The following is a 19,466-nucleotide window of genomic DNA, read 5'->3' on the forward strand; positions in this document are numbered from 1 at the left end:
TCTTGCAGGGAAGACAGTCAAACACCAAGAAGGGTGGGGAGAGCATGAAGTGGAAATATAAAAATAGGACCACGGGAGAGAGGTTAACTGCATTTCTCATTTTCTGAGTGTGCCCTGTGATCAAAGTTTGAAAATGCCCACTCTTGTAAGCTTTTTAAAATTTAAATACCTGAGTGCATAGGAAAAGCATGCAAGATAAGAATCAGAGACAAAGCATTTAACATCCCACACATATTTTTACAAAGTTACAGCATTTTTTCCTTAGATAATCCATTTTACATTCCTAATTATTTCTGCACTGTTTAAAATATGCCTGCATATAAAGTTTACAGTGGCTTCTTTTGCAGAGATTAGACATATATATACAAAAGATTTTTTATTAAAATGACAAATGCAAAATCAGAGGTTGTAAAACACTTTAATTAAAAAGAACAAATTTAAACTGTGTGCAAAATTATGTAAAAAAGACTTTTTCTATTTCAAAGAACGAAAGATCAGACTTTGTAGGTTCAGGCTGAACTATTTTTGTGTTAAGAGCAGTTTAATACTTTCTTTATCAAGCAGAAACACCCTCAAGGACTTGCATGATTTCAGCACCTGTGCTCTCAGTGAAGGGCTTAGTGGTCTGTGTGCACACGTCTGGAAATTGTGCATGAACTTTAAAACAGTAACAGATCCATCTGGTCACTTTCAGAGTTCTGGTGTTTTTTCTCTTGAGCACAATTGGCTTGAGAAGTGGTAAAGGTGGAAACATAACCAAAGTCTCCATCTAGGCTTGCTGTGTTTGTTCAAAACATCAGAAAGGGTAGAGGAATCTGCATGAAAGAGTTGCGCAGGTCACTGAACACCATGATAAAAGCAAATATTAATTTCTTGATTTCCTAAATTTAATATCATTACAGAAGAACCAAAAGCTTTAGTTTTCACCTCACACACACACAGTTTAAATGACATTTTCTACTAAAGTTAAAAGTGCTTCACTAAGAGAATACCAGAATTTATTCACTATTTCATGACCTTTTACCTTTGGAGGTGAAGATTTACAATCAAGTCCAACATGGCAATGCCATTACTATCTCTCAGTACCTGCTTCAGCCACTTCCACCTTGCTGTCTCTGGGCCAACACAGGTACTAGCACTGCTAAGCTGTAAACTGGCTGGAAACAAAGACAAACCCCGTGAGTTTTTCCAGCTGGATCAGCTTCCTGATCTAATCACTGGATGGCAACACAATAAAAGGATGGGAAATGATGTAGCATAGTTTAGGCAAAGGGTCCAGTACAGCTAATTATGGCTCTGACTGTCAGTGCAGGGATGGGGTTTAGCTTTATCAGTCCAGCCAAAGGCCAGCTTGTTAGACAACGAGCTGATGGTCACTTTTACACATGCAAAAGTAGCACACTTGGAGCAGATGACAGAGAGGTGATGCTGCAAGTAAAGATTTCGACCAGAAGTAGATTACACTCTGGGCTAAGTTGTCTGTGTCAAAAGCAGAAGAATTACAAAAACTGGACAGTTTTGTTGCTATTTTCCAGAGGGGAAGCTGAAAAAAGGAATAGAGGAAAGAAAGGGGCATAAAAGAAATCTAAACACTTCTTTGACTTTGTATGTTTTCAAAGACTAGAGATTACAGAAGCATTTTTTGCAAATACATTTCTATATCTTCCTCTGAGACCACAACACAACAAGTCACATGGTCCATCAATACACTGCTTTGCAGTTCAACTTGCATTTCTCTGCACAAATGCTTTCTGGGTGACTTCACCCTTTGACTGTTCCTACACAGAAGATCAAGTAAACCAAATTGGAAAGGCCGAAGTGGCCTGATCTGAAAACTCACAAAAGCAAGAGAGTAGCTGCCATTATACAAACTACTTCATGGCTTCAATTTTACATCAGTGTGAAGCTTAGACATTGGATTCTGTAGTTACCTAAGAAAGTGGCTCATTCTGTCTAACCAACACCTCATCCTAGGTGCATTGCTGCATACTTTGCTCCACAGAGAAAACTGGCTCTGAGAAGCTTTCTGCAGGCTCTCAGCAGTGATATTAAAGCTTGAAGTAGCCTGCATTTGAAGCCCTGGGAAATGTGCAAAGCAGCAGCCCTCAAGATGACTGGAGTAGTTAAAATCCTTTAAATTATGGCTTTCATAGGGTTTTACATATTGCAGTGTGACATTCTGAACACAGTAAAGTGTAGCCACCTTCTCAGAGCAGCAAATGACAAATTACATTGAGTATGGTGGTGATCTGAATAAAATACCATAATACCCCCAAACCCTATCTCTTGGGGTTTGTTATCCTTACCTTCACTAAGGAAGTCTAACTGCTGGGGCCTTTAAATGCAAATCCATTCTTTGGACACTGTCCTGGCCGCATCATTTGTGCGTACAAGTCCATCCTCTGCTGCATACTACAAACACAAGTTAAGACAGAGGCAATCAGAAGCCAAACTAGTGCAGAAGAGAGCCAGCAGCTGGCTGTGCAATCCTAACCTTTCTTAAAGTGCTGGGCAGATATCAAAGTTCAGGCTGCAGAATTAGACATTCATAATGCTCCCAACCACCATGGTATTAAGAGCAATTCAACAACAGAAACACTGGGGTAATCAGCTTTCCCTAACAACACAACACATGGGTATACACAGGATCTTGTTGAACACCACTGTCTCCAGACTCTGGCAGCCCCAGCTGACTGATCTCAAGAGAGTGTCCCTGGAGACAAACACCTCCTGCAGAGCCACACATTCCCAAAGTCTCTAAAGGAAAAGTTAACAAGATCTATACCAAGTAGATTTGCATAGACCACTTACCCCTAAAGTTGTCCTAATACTGAAGGATGTCACTGGCTTCTCCTACTTACTTTATAATTTTATGAAAGTGAAAAATAAAATAAAAAAAAAATTAAGAAGTCACTCCTCCAAGAGCTCATACTTCTTGCTCAAAGCTACCTCAATAATTTTGCTTCATCTCCTGAGCATCAAGCAGCTAAACCATTTTCATCACCATTTCAATGCTATTCCTTAGACCTGGGATAACCTCTCCAAGCCACACTAGAGAGGCAGCTCCCAGACAACCTCCACTTCTGTTCTCCCAGCTCAATACTGCAAAAATATCATGAGGAAATTTCTACTGGGCTCTATCAGTCTTCCTTCTGCATCCTCACATTGGTGCTTCAATCCTTAGCTAAGCTGTATTCATGAAGACTAAGTTTAGCCCAAAGGCTACTGTCCCAAGATGCCTTGTGGAAGAGTCCTCTTTCCACCTGAGTCCTACAGTGCTAGCCTATATTCCATCTCCCTAAATTAAAGCTCATCTTCTTGAGTGCCTCTATAGCTTCCAAGTCCAGTAGGCACATTTGCCCCCAAAGCATATGTTCTCACTAGTTTTCAGTTTTACCTGCAATGAGTTCTCATTATTTGCAAAGCCCTGAGCCATCTTTATGCAGCAGAGTATGGAAGGGAGTAGATTCATCACATCAGGTAACAAGTAAATCCAGCAGACAAGCCGTTCCTGGACACACTATACAGATATTTATAGCCTCCCTTCAGAGGAACCTCTTCAAGGTGTTTCAGAAAGTAAATGGAACTGAGTGAGGCTTAACACTGCTGCTTCTAAAGGGAACAGCTCTCCATGTCTAGAAAGAGAGCTGCTTTTCTTTTTTCCAGAGGAACTGCTTATAATGCTTGTCTATCCCCACAACTGCGCTCCCAGATACCTTTGTGACAACATCTCACTGGTGGTTCCACTAGATAGCAGAGATAGTCTGGTGCCAAGGACAACACTTGTAATCATTTTTGTCGATTTTGAGCCTATTGTCAGAAAAAAACAGCTGTAGGTAAGACTTTATGCTGTAGAGTAACATCTTCATACAAACTTATCACAACACTTTCCACTAATCATTTCCTGCATGCCCTTTCTGTTACATTAGTAGTCATACTAATCCCTAAAAAACTACTGCCACAGTCAATACACCTTTGTACTACTCAGATTCCCAAACATAAGATCCAGGGGTCAGCTTATGACACCAGTGAAGCTGAAAATAAGTCTTCCCCAACAAGAGCACCATTCAGCTTTGGAATTTATAGCCATCACATGCTTTCTCCAACTCTTTTTTTTTTTTTTTAATGTAGCTATAGAATAAGGATATGAATCCATGGCAAATATGCCCATCCAGTTTGGATGCAAGCTCCAGGTCAGTACCTGCCAAATACATCTGGGGATGGAATTCCCCACAGCTGCCAGCTGCAGTATTTGCTTCTATTTACTTATGTTTTGTGGACTGTTTAGACACAGCATCTTTTGTGGTCAATGGCAACTGCCAGATATAAAAGGTTAGTGCCACAAAGGGACAGGCTTGTCTTATTTTAAGGCAATATTTATGCCACAATAATATAATTTGTTCAGGAGTCAAACCAAAAAAATCTTTTCTTATGCCCAAAATATTAAATCTCTGGATGTTAGAAACTTTGATATTCTTTTTCAGGTCTTTCACAGCTTTTCTCAAAGGCTAAGGGTACTACCTACTCCAACTCCCTAAGAGAAGATAACATATGGACTGTTTCCAGCCAATTCTATGTTCACCCAGTCTGAGGGGTGACAACCTCCCAGAGGAACAGTGGCAAGTGACTTAGAGTAGCCATGTCCCCAGATGGAAAAGAAGTCAATAGAAGACATATGAAAACAGTGAAAAGTGTCCAGTCAGGCACACAAGACAAGTATCCCAGCCTATATTCTCTAAACAAGCCTCAGGAATTAATACATGCATGTTTTACATCAGGCCAGACAGAATTTCTACAGTTGTTCTTTGTAGGTATATACCAATATATAGTGATGCAGTGCAAGCATCATTATATCCATCTAGATCTTGAAATCAAATATGATATGAAGCATTTCCCAATGCAAACCTTTTTTCCTTTGATCCTTCATGGATCTCATCAACAGGCAGATTGGATTTCTTCAAATCAGTACTTCTGATATTGTTGTATTCTCCAAAGAATTTCAAAACAATTAAGTTTCAGAAATCAGTTTTGGATGCAAGAACAACCTTTAGAACACGTGAAAACTTGATGCTGGCATTCAAGCAGCATTTATACACCTCAAGGGATCCCAAATACTCATCACTAGAATATTATGTGGAAACATTAAGGTTCACTGTCTCTCCTGATTTCCTAACAATTTTTTCCATTATACATTTGCTTAACAGATACCAATATCCAGAAGGAAGCTGTGGTTTATATTACAAGTGGGTGTGAGTTGAGAGCAGTCAGCATACATAACCAAGCAGGTTTTCAGATACTCTGCCAAGTATCCTGCAGGTCCATCAAGAGAACCACAAATACGCCCAGCACTATATGCACATAGGAACAGACATGCACATAGACACCATCTAGAGGTTTCAGTTCTCTCCTTGCAGATTTTCTATCCCTATTTTTCCACCTGTAATCCTGGCAGTTTTTTGTTTGTGAAGTATATTAACTATTTTCTTCTTTGTGACAGATACTGACAATATTCTTTCACCAAGCTACTGATTAGCAGCTTCTACTAATTTCAGGACTGTAAAACAGGTCTTGATCACAGGTTAGTCTTGCTTCATATCCCTTACTCTAATACTCAGAGGAGCACTAGCAGTGAAAGAGACCTTGTCAGACTCATCCATTAGCATTTCAAGATTAAGTTATTGTCCCTCTTTTCTCGGTCTAGGAAGCTCAGCAGACCCAGATTATCTTTACAGCACCCCCAAAGTGAGATCCTCTGACCGAAGCCAGCAGGAGGAACAGAAAAAGCAAAGGGTGCAAGTTACCAAGAAGCCCTCAGAAAAAACGCAAAAAGATATTGACAGACTATCCCAGACTTCAGTGAACAGCACACCTTTTCAAAAACTTGTAGGGATTTCAGATACTCCTTAGGCTGGTTAAGAGACATGACTATAATGTGCACGTATACATGAGCTTACAGCATAATGTCTGCACTTTCACTACTGGAAAGCAGCCCATGAGGAAATGCAGCTTCAATATAAAGCTCTTTTAGAAGTGGTTCATACAAAAGTTAATAGTAAATTTTGTGGTATAGCCACCGAAGTTGGAAGTTTTAACACAGTACTTTGTTCACAAAAACTAACAAGACATGTTATTAGCAGAAGTATTTACATAGCCAGAATAATTTTCCTGTTCCAAGACTGGAATGTTTATTCACATATAAAGAAAGGCTGTGTAACTCAACAAATAGCAGAAGTAGGAGCACTAAACCATCAGGTCACCTGTTAATCAAACAAACATTTAGATCCCTATGACTACATAATCATGGAGGAATATCACAGATGGTATTCTCAACAAGGAAGACTTCTTTTTTAATATAAAAACAAGCAAAGAAACAAAAAGCTTTCAGCTCTAAGAAGTCTTATTCCAAGATCAACCCAGCTCTATCCCTGGAAATACAACAGCTCCTTCAACACAGATACCTTCCTACATTTAACCAGATAACCTGCTGCCCACTCTGCCTACTGAAATCAACTTCCCAGCTGGATAAGGTCATGGTATCATGACAACAATAAGCAGGGGAAATGGATCCAGCAGCTCTGCCACAGAAGACTGCAATAGTCTGCCCTGGGTAGTGCTGGGACTTTTAACACTGTAGAAGGCTGCTTGTGAGTAAGGTGAAGCATCCAGGAACATACCTTGGTGCCATGAATAACTTGAGATCATTGCAAATATTTTAAAAAGCCACCTGCATGGATGACACACATGCCTTCAGGCACAACAGGCAGAACTTCTCTCCCACCGCTGAACTGTGTTGTAAATAGGCAAAAGGAAAAACTATACTCAAACTGATCTCTGCAGCAAGCTTGCACAATGTTGCTGTAACAATTAATCCCTCATACAAATCCAAATGTTTTACTAGTTAGCAGAGAAACAATGAGAAGGTGACAGTAAGTGCTACTACCTGAAAATCAAGTATATTAAGGAAACAAAAGGAAGAAGTCCCCACCAGTCTCCATGGCAGCATTTTCCTTGGTGGGCTGAGTGAAAACTTGGACACTGCTACATTTCAGCAGCAACATTTTATCAGGCTTACCAGCTTTGAAGAAAGGTGAGGTTTGGTTGGTTTGGTTTTTTAATTTAAATAATTTTACTATCCTGATATCCAGATAGCTGTTGATCAGAGCATTACTGTTCTGCTGCTTTCACACACCAAGGCAGTTTTACTAATTAAAACCTACAAATGAAGGGATAACGACAGCCTATGGAGGCATGCAACAATTAGTCTTGCCTGCTAATGCACTCGTCCTAATGAAATACGGTAGTAGTTAAAAGCATCCCTGCTGTTCTAGTCCTTGGCATGCTACATTTATTTTGAGAGTGAATCATGAAGTGTCCCCCCGCAAACAATCATTCTGGTGATAAATTTGTGACATTAACTAAGGAGTTAAGGGTTTTTTGACAAATTCATGATGGAGCACAGATCAACAGAACAAGGTAATGAAGAGTCCCAGGTTCAGCCACTTGATTTAAAGCATTTGAACTCCATTTGCTGGACAGCAACTAAAAGCCACCAATAGGCTTTTATATCCAGTGAGCCATCACTGCAGATGTGATTTCATGCAATCCAAGCTGACATACTTAGCCTAAAAATAATAATAAAAAACAAAATCACAAGAAGTTTAAGAGCTGTAGTCCAGAGTGTTGATGTGATGCTGTTAGTACAACTAAAAGAGGTTTTGTTTCTGGCTGCTGCTGTTCTCCATCTGTGACAGAGCTCCCAGGCTAAACACACATATGGTTGTTTCCTAACCCAGTTCTGTCGAGTGCTGCTGGTTAGCCAGAAGCAGAGATATGTAAACAAAGCAGCTGGCAGCAGCTCCAAATGGTATCACCCACTTGTTCCTAAGGTTTGCCAGTTTTAAAATCCCTGTAACTTAACTGTGCTTCAACAAGAATCTGAGCAATAATCAAGGTTAGAAAAGGCTCACTTGTTTCTTTCTCATGGTGATCATTATGGAGAATCTGAATAATCACAGAACAAGTGAGACTTTCTTCTAACCTTGATTATTTCTCAGATTAGCCATTTTACTTTTATACATACATACTTCTGCATGTATGCATACATAAATATGAATGTTATATGTATGTTGCACATGTATATACTTCTACAAGGCTATTAGCAAATGAGAAAACCCATGCCTTATCCACAGCAGGAAGAGATGTAAGCAGACAGATGAGAACACTAAGACATTACCCTGTATCTCCTTGTGCAGCAAGTGTCACAATCATACCTTCATCACATAAAGAGACCTTTTACCTCAAACCACTTCAATGGAGAGAACTGTACACGCTGGCACAACAGGGAGATAATCCCAACTTATCCATTATTAGACAAACACATTGGAACAGACCCACACTCTCAAGAAGTACCTGTATCTCTCAAGACAAGTCCCACAAAGGTGTGAACAAACAAGTTTACCTACCCACCATGGTTCAACAGCACAATAATTTACCACAGAACACACTTACAGTTATTTTGAGTTCAAGGACTTCCTGAGCCAGGTGTGATTTCTGTGCATTCACTAATTCACAATGAATTTCCTGTCATGGAATTTATCCAGTTTGTTTGAACCCACACCAGGTTTCAGTTTCCATATCATACTGGGCTAATCCTACAATTAAGAAGGTCCTCTTTCCACTATGCTATTTAAAATACTTTTTACAAGAGTAAAAAGCATAAGTGTATTACTACATGTATGGATTTTGACAGATACTTTTGAGGCTTTAGAGGCCCTGCTTAAAAGTGATAAAAATGGCATTAGAACTCAACAATACAATAAGATTCCACTTTATTTTAAAACTGTTTACCCTATAGCAATAGCTTTCAAGTTTGTATATGGTAAAAGTTCCAAAAGGATGTGTTAGCAATTGCCAAGTAGTGCAGTTATTATTTTCAATATATGTACAGCACCTAGTACACCTAGAACTAGATAAAGGAAAACTCCTCCCTGCCATGAATCCTAGTGCTCTTTCTTAAAGGCTTGGGACTAGACAGATAGCAAGACCACTGATTTGCTGTCAGAACATGATGCCAGATATAATTACAAGCTGAACAGAGATATCAAAGACTGATGGATCCTGAATAACTTGCTCTCCCTCCTTTTCATTAGGAGTTCACTAAAGCTATTTTAATATCTTAGAAGGCATCCATTTCTTTACACCACTGGTTTCATCACTGAGACCATAATGAGACCATAAGAGCATTAAGACAAGCCTGAGAGTTTCAGGACTTCTGATAGGTACTAAAGGCCAAACAAGTATCTCCCCCCTTTCCACCATTTAAGTTGATTTCTGTATGGAAAATGAGGTTGGACTATTATAAAGCAACTTGACCTTGCAAAACACAAGCTGTAGAAGCTTTTGGCAGCAGCCAAAAGAAATTTTCCTTATTTCCATAAATATTCACCAGTTAGATTTATGAACCATTGCTGATCATTACCTACCATCTCTCTATATTGCTTTTCCTGGGTGTACTTTTAATTGGAACACTTAGTACAGAGGATACCCCTTTCTTTCCTGCTGCATGTACTTTAATTTTTGAATTAAGTTTCAGAGCCAGAAAGCTACATTTAAGAGAGTTCTGATTGCTACTTCCAATGGACTCAAGCATTCTTTGTATCCTGGACAAAGCACAGGGACTTGCCTGAAAAGCAGAAAGAATTAAAAACAAAACAAGCCCAAAATGTCAGCTGCAAAGAATCACTACATCTATTGAGTATATAAAAATTGTCTGTAGATCAAACATTTACTCCCGATGGAAATGCAATACCTAAACACCAAATCTCACAAAGAAAGAACCCAACTTGACTCCAGAAATTTTTCCTTATTTTCTTTAAAAGGGCAATCATTGTAATTGGCAGAGAATCTATGTAATATTGGTTTCCTAAAACCAGTGAACAACTGCCAGGTAGACAAGAATATAAAAAGAGTATTTGGGGACTTGGGATTGATCACTCTGTGACCAACATATGTGCCCACAGCCCAGGCAGCCAGTGATGGGACTCATGGATCTCATTCAGTGAGAAATCACTAGGGTCTGACATTTAGCCTACAGTGGCCAGTCTACTCTTATCTTAAGAAGTAAAACATGTCAGTAACCACAGACTATTACTGTTACTATGTTTTCATGAAATATAGAATTGTTATTGAGAACCTTGTTTTATATTGCCACAGTGCAAGTTTGGAATTTTATTTTTCTTAATCTTACATTAACAAGGCTGAGTTTGGTAATATTATCATAACCATAAAACAGATATTGAAGGTATTATAGAAAATAACCCATGAGTGAAGGAAACATTTTAATAAAAAACTACAACAGTCAGTTCACAGATATATATAGGCAAAGTAATAACAAAACCTTTGTTATCTTACAGGTATTGAAGAGCTCATATTGCTTAACAACTTCCTAAGTAGCTATGTGGTCCCTGCTGCAGAGATAAACTTGAGTTATTTAGCAGATTTCCTAACAGATGAGAAATGGTTTATGGCTTAAAGGGAAAATGGCTCCTTCCAAGGCCTCATAACTGCAGAGGGCAACAGTGTATCCAGAGATTTTGTTCGGTAGCAGATAGCTAATACATCCAGAAGAACCAAAAGCTCTTTGTGAGAGGTGCTTATGAGGACAAGAAGAATATATGCCTCTATGTGCTTCACATATGTGTTCAATACAACACGTGTCCACAGAAATAAACAGTTTTCATCATTAAGGTCAAAAGTTACTTTGTTACATAAACAAAGAGGCAGTACTTCAGAAGTTATTAAGGCAGATTCCAGTCCACCCATTCTAAAGAGGGGCCAAAGGGCTTCTTTATAGACATGGGAAGGAGTACTGCACACATCAATTTCCACTGAGGGCATAAAGCAAACTAGTAAGTTTAAGAGGAATGTTAGGTGAAACAAAAATACTAAAAAATACCCCACTTAAATGTGTGTCCTCAGTTTAAAAAAAAAAAAAAACAAAACCCACAAAAAACACCAAACCCACCAAACACACTAACACAACAACCCCCCTGCTCCCCAAACACTGCTACCTGCAATACTATAAATCTTGGAAAATCCCTAGCTATCCTGAATTTTTTTTCTCCCTGAACAAGATACTGAACAAGCTGGTATCACAAGTTCTTAGCAGAGCAGACAAGGTTCTTTTATGAGCTTTGTGCATTTGCTGGAGACAATTAAAAAAAATTCTTCTTTGCTGCATGGGTTGTCCTCTGCTTTACCTGGGGTAATATGCTGTGTAGTTCATGAAGAGCTGAGCCCCAGCAGGGTAGTAGGCTGTCGAGGGCTGGAGTGTTCGTGGGTTCAGAAGCATGGATGGCTGATACAGAGCAGCTTCTGTTGGCACAACTGCAGCAGGAGCTGGAAAGGAGTAGGCAGGGGGTGAAAGGCCTACAGGGAGCAAATGGAAAATAGATTAGGACTTCTGAAATTCCAGAGCTAATGAAGACCATACACACACAACTCCACAGCACATCAAGAACTTTCACAATCTTCTCATCCTTGTTCACCACAGAAAATAAATGTGAGCCACCAATGTGAGTGTGACTACAGAGTGTTGCGCCCAGCCTCCAGTCTACAGTAAAGTCAAAAATATACAAAAAGCCACCTCTTGCTCTGGGAATAGGGACTCTTTCTGATATATAGGTCAGTTTTGCTTGTCTAGCTCAGATTTTAATGAAGTCTGCAATCAAGAACTACAAGACTTCTCCACGGTGAGAAGAAAAAAGATCTTTTATCAAGGAAGTTAACATTCAACAAAAGAGAGAAGACTTTCATCCTGGTATTGCTTACCCCTTATTTAATCAAACAGCAGAGTGAGAAAAGTCATGGCTTTACAGCTTGAAGCATTAACATTAAATTTAAAAAAAAAGAACAAACCAAAAGTGCACTTTGTGCTGTTTTGACAAGATATTAGGCTCTAAATGAATTCTCACTGATGAGACATCACCCTCCTCCCTTTGCCTTCCTCTTCTCCTCCCCGTTGCCAAATAAGAATAAAAAGCTTTAGATAAAGTAAGCCTTCAATTTTGCTTTTCAGAGTTACAGCCGGCATCTCACTGTATTGTAAAATGTAGAACAATAGGCCCAAAAGGCCTTATCTGAGGAATACATCACAGGCATTTGTGATTGGAAATGGGAACACTGACACCTCTGTGTTTCCAAAGTTTATGGCTCTGACCAGAACCTGTCCTAGGAGCTCTCAGAAGGTTCCAACCCATCTGGAACAGCAGGGACTGCCACACACAGGACTATCTACTGCTGACCCCCCCTCAAGATACTTTCATTGAAAGACAAAAAACTCCAAAGATTAGCTGAAGGTCTACTTGCACCCAAAAGAAACCACTCCTAGGAAGTTTGCTGCTGTATTGGTGGCTCTGACTAGCATGTAGAGGTCATTTCTTAAAAAAAAGTCCACCACACACACACAAAAAATACAATTGCATAGAGAGACACAGAGAAAGCTACTACTTGACTACCTTGCCACTTATGATTTTGGAAGAAAGTATTATTTTTCCCATAGGCTCAGATGCTTAGTAAATCAGTCCTTAAGCTCTTAAAGCATTTCCTCCAGAAGTTGATATAGAAGTCAGTGTTCATCCTAATAGCTCTGAGAATCAAAATTTAAAAGGAAATACAGATTTCCTTCTAAATCTACAATTCTCTGAGGCAGAGGCCATGTGTATTTCATTCTCCCAAAGCCAGCCTCCATTCCATATGAACAAAAACAAAGGAAGAGTTCAGTCGGTTTCAGTTCAAAAGGCAGAACAGTTGATTAAGTCTCAAAGGGGAGCATTACCTATGGTTTCTCAAATTAAGTTTTGGAAGTGAAAAGGGAAGGTCTTTTACTTGACATGTTCACTGTGACAAAAAAATGTAAGTACAGATCAGTTAAAATGCAAAACAGTTCTTTAAGGTCTAGGCAGGGCTTAGAAATTACTTTTCAGAATCATCATTCACCCCAACCAATTAAAGCTTCAGGGAGAGGAGGGAAAATTTGCCACTGGAAAAGCAGTAATAGTTCTGCGGTCATAATAATTCACAACCAAAGGGAAAAATAATGATTGCAAGCTGGTGATGATTTAAGACAAAAGACCTTATTTTAACACCCCCATTTGACAATGTTTTCCAAGAACCAGGAACAGCAAAGCAGCTCCAATACCTACCCGCACACAGTGTAGAGCGTAAGCGACAAGACCCAAGCAAAACTTACATGGTAACTTACATGGTGGCGGGGACAAGCCATTTCGATTTAAAGTGCCCCCCATTAATACAAAGTTCATCTCTTCAGCAGAACACTGAAAGACTTCAACATATCTGTCCTTCATGGTCTTCTTATGGCATTTCTGTGCAGCCAGGAAAGCTCGGTCTGCAGATTTCATCTGAATGAATGCATCTCCCGATGGACGTCCCTACAAACAAGGCAGACAAAAAAGAAATGTTTCTGTAGGTTCCGTGCAGGAGCAGAACAGCAATAATTTGTGCTGTTAGAAGCAGTCTCTTCAGCCATAAATACATTCATCTCCAAAGTCAAGTACAGTAAGTCATCCTGAGCACTCATCAGCATGCTTACGCTCTCCTCTCCAAAGTTCTTCCCACTTGTGATAACTTGATTGCATTTATTCACCTGTTTTGACTTGTTACTTCTATATTAAAAAAAAGACACCTATTATGGGAGAGACTGTAATTCAGGAGTACTTTGAGACCTGCTCTTAGAAATTTACTATGAATACAAAATTAGAAGATCTAGTCCCCATTTATTACCTGTGATTTTAAAATTCAAGGCTAAATACTCATTGCTAAACAATTTATTTTAAAATTTATTTTCTGAACACCAGCATGGGCTGGGATGTTTTAGTAGGGTACTAAACAGACTAACATTTGGTATAAGCTTGCAGGGGGGGGGGGGAAAAGACATCTTTATATCTGTAAATGAGTGGGATACACCACTGGGAGGAGTTATTTTAGCCACATGCAGCTGCTGGATTTGAAGTACCCAAAATTAGAGAGATCTGAAGCCAGCTCTAACTCAAGTTCTGGGCCAGTTCTTCTCGTTCTGAGGGGACAACAACTTTATCATCATCCTTTACACGTCCTTCATGATTAGAGGGTTGAAACCAGTGAACATGGAGAAAGATAAAAATCTAGCAGTAAAGCAAAAGCAGTATTTGGGGAAGAAAAAAAGAAGTCTGATAGCTTTGGGCAGGGCAAAGGGTGGCAGACAGCCCTTAGGGTTATATGCACACACCAATTTCTTCATCCAGTTTCTTACATTAGTGCTGTCAAGGGCTACTGATTTACTACTCTAAATCATTACTTGTGCTTTAATATCTGCACTTTTCTTAGTCTCTCCCAGCACTGCACATTCATTACAGTTTTTTAGCTTTGTCTAGGTCAAGTCCCCACAGACACAGGAATGTCTTTAGATAGACAGGTACTGAAATTAATACAGTCCCTTTTACATCCCCATATTCCTGAAACATAAGTCCTAGTATTTTTTTTTAGTTTTGGTTGACATTAAGCCTAAGCTGAAACAATTTTAGAACTATCATTTTTATACAGCAATAATGAGTTTGTTCCATTGAAACACTCTGAGCATCTCCATAGAGTTAAAGGACTCCTCCCCCTGAAGTCACAAGAATAGGAAGATAAAGATCACGAGAATGCACAATCCTTTGTCTAAAAGATGTTGGTAGAAACTGCTTCCAGAAAACAATGGCGAAGATGTGACCCTTTATACACATCAATGAGCTGTTAATCTTGGTGCTCAGCTGTGACTGTTTAAAGAAAGCAATAACACAGGAAACCCAAAGCTTCAGTTTCTGACTTCTGACAAAGGAATTCCTGCCTCTAGAAGGCTGCAGTCACATTTGTCCTCAATATACTCGCGGCACATTGTTCAGCAAGGCAGGGACAAACCACTCCTTTGAGAGCTAACATCGCCCACACTTGTGTTTGATGGCACTCCTCACAAGGTACAAGAGGAATCATGCATGCTGTTGAGCAAGACTCTTCAGTTCAAGCCTCCTACAGGTCAGGATCACGGCTGCTTTTCTGGGAGCATCAAACCCTACAAGACTATGGCTTAGCTTTCAGCACATGAGTCTCTGTGAAATAAACCACTCTACAGCAAACGCAGCAGCTGGCACAGCAGGGTTCAAGTCATCTATTGCCAGTACACTTTTAGAAGAGAGCTGGAAGCCCACGAGTGCAACTCCTTAAGATGCTTCCCTATGGATATCATCATCAGGATTGTATTCATATATATAAGCATTTGTCAGAGGGGCGAGAAGCATGTTGCCTACCAACCTGGTGATTTAGTACCATGTGAACTCCATGGGTCCGAATATCTGTAGAAAACTCCCCCAGGAACTCCAGAATGTCCTCTATAGTAGCAGCATAGGGAAGACCACGCAAACGGATGCAGTCTCTGATGTTGGTGGGAGGCACAAATTGTTGAGGTAATACTGGAAGAATTGGAGGTGTTGGGAGAGGAATGAGAGGTGTGGAAGAGTACCTGTTCAGCACCTGTGCAAAACAAAAACAGATTACAGAAGCCTCCTTACTCATTCTCCAACTTAGAAGGAGTAAATGTAACCCCAATGCCACCTGTTTTCATTCTGGGCAGTATTTGAAGAAACAAATGAGCTAGATACAAATATTAACTGTAAAACATCTGAATTCTAAGCACCGTGTTGTGGTTTAAGCTCAGGATCTAGCACATTTCTATAGTCATGTTATTGTTTTAAAAAAATTTTGGGTAATTTTTTTTCTTGAAAAACAGTTTTGTTTTGATAAGTTTACTTGAACAGTTAATGCAATTCTCAAGAGATCTTAGAACACAAAACCTGTATATATCTACAGTATTTTTATTGTGAAACTATCCTAAAAAATTCTACCATCTACAGAGTCATGATGACACTTCTGCCCAAAAATCTCCCCTCTGCAAAACTTTAGGAGAGTTTGGGAACTAGAAGCACACTTCACTACCACACATCCCCAGCTGTGCCTGCCATAGTCCATTCAAGAAACATTAGGAGCATTATTGAGTCACAGTACCTGTGACCTTACACATTGAGATTTGTTGTTAATAACTTTAACGGCAAAAGGCCTGTCCAGTGAAAAGTTCCCTGTGTATTCAATCACTACTTCTGAATGCTCTCTGAGCAAGGTTAAGATTTATTTGCATTTATACAGCTATCAAAAAGTTTTACTACACAAAGAAACATATGAGAGTACTTGAGAAAAATGCAATGACAAGTGAGCACTGCAGTTCTGCCTTCTCATCACTAATATCACCTTTTAAACAATGCACTGAAATCTCTACATATTGGGGAAAACAGAGCTGCATAATTTCTTGGATACAATGACATGGCTACAATTTGCATCATAGATAATACCTTTCAGAATAAGGACTAGAAATGATTTACCTCAACTGAAGCTCTGCAAATCTTTTTTGGAGACTTAAACAGTCCATTCAGCTCTCCTTCCTTTCCCTGACAGCTTAGCTGAAATTAATGGTCCACCAAGCCCTGTTAAGCCAGACTCTTCAGTTTCAAAGTCCTGCCACCCTCTGCTTGGTAGCCTGTGCTTGCAGAAAATGGCAGAAATCTGCCCTTAAAGACAATTTGTAGAATTCTTCAGATACATTACACACTGGAGAGGACAACTACATCAAAAGGCTTTGCTTTTTTGTGTCAATGACTAAAGATAAATCTTTTAGCTCGAGATTTGTTGCTAAACACTCCTTCTGAATAGATCATCATCAGACTTAGTCAAATTCAGAATAAGTAGTGTAAAGCACTAGACCCACACCCACATTTTACAAAGCTATTGGAAGCCAAAACCCCAAAGGTTTTGAGATAACCCAAAGGTTATGATTGAGAACATCCTATACCATAAGATGTTACATTTCAAGGGAGCAAAGTCTCACAAAATTCAGACAATACTCATTCCAGCAAGAGGCAAGAATGAGAAAAGATAAAATAAGCTTTCAAGTCAAGGCCAAACATTATTTGCTTCCTCTATTGCCAGCATAGAAGTTTGGACTACAAAAAGCCAACATTCGAAAGGTTTGCACCTACCTGCTGAACTTCTGCTGCAGTGCTCCGGAAGAGTTCAATGTACCTTTTCCCCAGCAAATCTTTGTGCTTTTTCAGTGCATTTTGTGCGTATTCCTCACAAGCAAACAAGACAAAGGCATCCCCTGTTGGCCTGCTGTCAGGGTAAGTGACAAACAGGACTCCCTCCTTTCCCCCTGTTACAGGGCAGTGCTGGCCAAAGAAAGTCAGCACTTCTTCTGTCGTTACATTGAAAGGAAGACCTCGCATCCTGACAATCACTTGGTTTTCTTTCGACAAGAACTGTGCAACCTCATTGGAAGTACCTTTAACAAGAAAAAGTACAGAAGCACTTCAGTCTAGGCAACCAAATAAAATCATGAGCATAGCTACATCCTCTCCACAGGCAGTTTTTGAGCAGGTAGAACAATATTTGCCTCTAAAGTCAGGAAAGGTGACCCTCTAATAAACTAGATACATTGTATAGGACACCTCCCATTAAAGTGTAATAATGTTTCTCCATCATTTAGAGAAGATTAATCTTTATTCAAAGGAAAAACAGGAAATACTTGCAATGTTCAAAGCCCAAGGAAAGCAAAATCTGTCAATCTCTTGTGTGAGCAGGACCTGTGCTACTGTGCCCCTTGTCTAACTTTGGAACACCTCTGGCATGCTCTGGAGCCATATCATATGGCAACCAAGTACCCAGATCATTGAGTTGGGAAAGAAAGTTGGAAACATATCAAAATCATAACAAAACTGTCAAAGTCTGCCAATTCTACTTTCAGTACCTTTAGAAAACCAGTGAAGCTAGTAACACTACCTTATTCAAAGGTAGCTGATAACCAAATTCCTATCTTAATATAGCCCTTTCACTTACAGCTCTCTTATTCTACAAAGTTTGGCTGTACCAGACACACCATTCTTCACAAATGTCACTGTGGAATGGCTTTACTTTGAATGGCATAGCTACTACCAAACCTATCAGTTAGCTATGTAGTTGGCAGCTTAACCAGCCTCTTCCAATCCGAAGTATCAACCTCAGATATCCAGTTAGTCACTTACAAACCTCAGTCCAAATCTCTGTCAGGAAGCTTATTGGTTCTCAATTCAAATTTTGTATGCTTACAGACATAAAGAAAGGAAAACAGATCAAGAGAGAGTTTGAAGAGCAAATTTTGCAGCTTTTCAATTATCAGCAATTATTTCAAGATTCCCCTTAAAAAGCATTTTCCCTAAATCCTCCCCATTAAGTTAGAGGCAAAGATTTGATTTGAAGAAAATCAGTTCCATAAATCCCTTGTATTTATACTGATATCTGTGATTTGTTTTTATGTGCAAGCCTCCACAGCAGCAGCAGTTACACTGTTTTTCAAAACTACACTGGTTTCATTTTTCAGCAATCAATAACGTTTAGATTCCCACTACCATGAAGATGACCTAACAAATTAAGTTCACATACAAGATCACTTTGCCCAATCAAATCCTGATTGACAGGCCACTTAAAAATAGCAAGAATGTGGAAGAGAGAGGCAGACAGATAAATCATCGAAAACATCTTGGACTGCTAGCAGAAAACACAGTAATCAATACACCAGCCAAATACTTGTTCAAAGACAGAAAAAAGGGCCACATTCAACAGGAGCAGTTTGCAGCCAAAATTTAGAGATGCAGATGGAACAAACTATCCCTTTTCATCTCCTAAAAATTACCTCCAGCAATTTTAAGGAAGTCTTCACCTGTTGCCTTGTATACCTAAAGGAAAAAAAGGAACACATTATTGGCATGTAATTTGCATTCCTTTTGAGAAGAGGATTTCAAAGCCCATCATGTCACCCACCTCTATGTATCGGTTCCCCATGTGATGCTTGTGCCTTTGTAGTGCTAGATCTCTGTGCTCTTCGCTTACAAACCTCACCAGAGCCTCCCCGTTCCTCCTACCTTGGGCATTGAGACAGAGTGCAGCACCTCCTCTGCAAGATTTAAATCAAGAGATGAAACTCCGTGACCTATGCAGCTGAAGAACTACAAATGCACAAGCAAATTCTGAACTACTAACTTGGCAATATTTAGACCTTTGAAGAATCTTGCTATGTCCTGGTCAGATGACTGCCATGGCAACCCTCTTGCTCGGATAACAGCATTGTCATCCACAAGTTCCATCTTGCTGCTGCAGGCACAGAAAGAAGTAGTAATGCAGAGATAATCTGCCTCTAATATCTGCCACACACCAACCTGTCTGCTCATCATTTGTACTCTCGGAACAGGCTTCTGTCCCTGCTCCGTGTTTGCTGAATGGCAATGCCAAGGCACTGAGGGCCAAGTGCCACCACCAATTGAAAGCCAATGTACAAGGCTCTCCAAGAGAAA

At 39.6% G+C, this 19,466-nt stretch overlaps 1 protein-coding gene across 3 annotated transcripts in view; it reads right to left on the minus strand.

Annotated features, from left to right (window-relative positions):
* Positions 1–362: 362 nt before the first annotated feature.
* The window catches only part of ESRP1 (epithelial splicing regulatory protein 1), a 32,283-nt gene continuing 13,179 nt past the window's right edge, over positions 363–19,466 (minus strand). Inside the window, exons 7-15 of one of the 3 annotated variants that reach the window (XM_040077048.2) lie at positions 19,156–19,266; positions 18,937–19,069; positions 18,809–18,851; positions 17,121–17,422; positions 15,346–15,564; positions 13,250–13,448; positions 11,259–11,427; positions 2,307–2,412; positions 363–815 (exon numbers count right to left, since the gene is read on the minus strand). In XM_040077048.2, coding sequence (XP_039932982.1) covers positions 2,322–2,412; positions 11,259–11,427; positions 13,250–13,448; positions 15,346–15,564; positions 17,121–17,422; positions 18,809–18,851; positions 18,937–19,069; positions 19,156–19,266 — 1,267 coding nt within the window. In that variant the 3' untranslated portion in view covers positions 363–815; positions 2,307–2,321. Of the gene's footprint in view, positions 816–2,306; positions 2,413–10,193; positions 11,428–13,249; positions 13,449–15,345; positions 15,565–17,120; positions 17,423–18,808; positions 18,852–18,936; positions 19,070–19,155; positions 19,267–19,466 lie in introns of those variants that run through there. The other 2 variants (XM_040077058.2, XM_040077066.1) reach the window with 2 other exon arrangements.

This window comes from Hirundo rustica, chromosome 1, assembly GCF_015227805.2.
Source record: "Hirundo rustica isolate bHirRus1 chromosome 1, bHirRus1.pri.v3, whole genome shotgun sequence".
Lineage (NCBI taxonomy): Eukaryota > Metazoa > Chordata > Aves > Passeriformes > Hirundinidae > Hirundo > Hirundo rustica.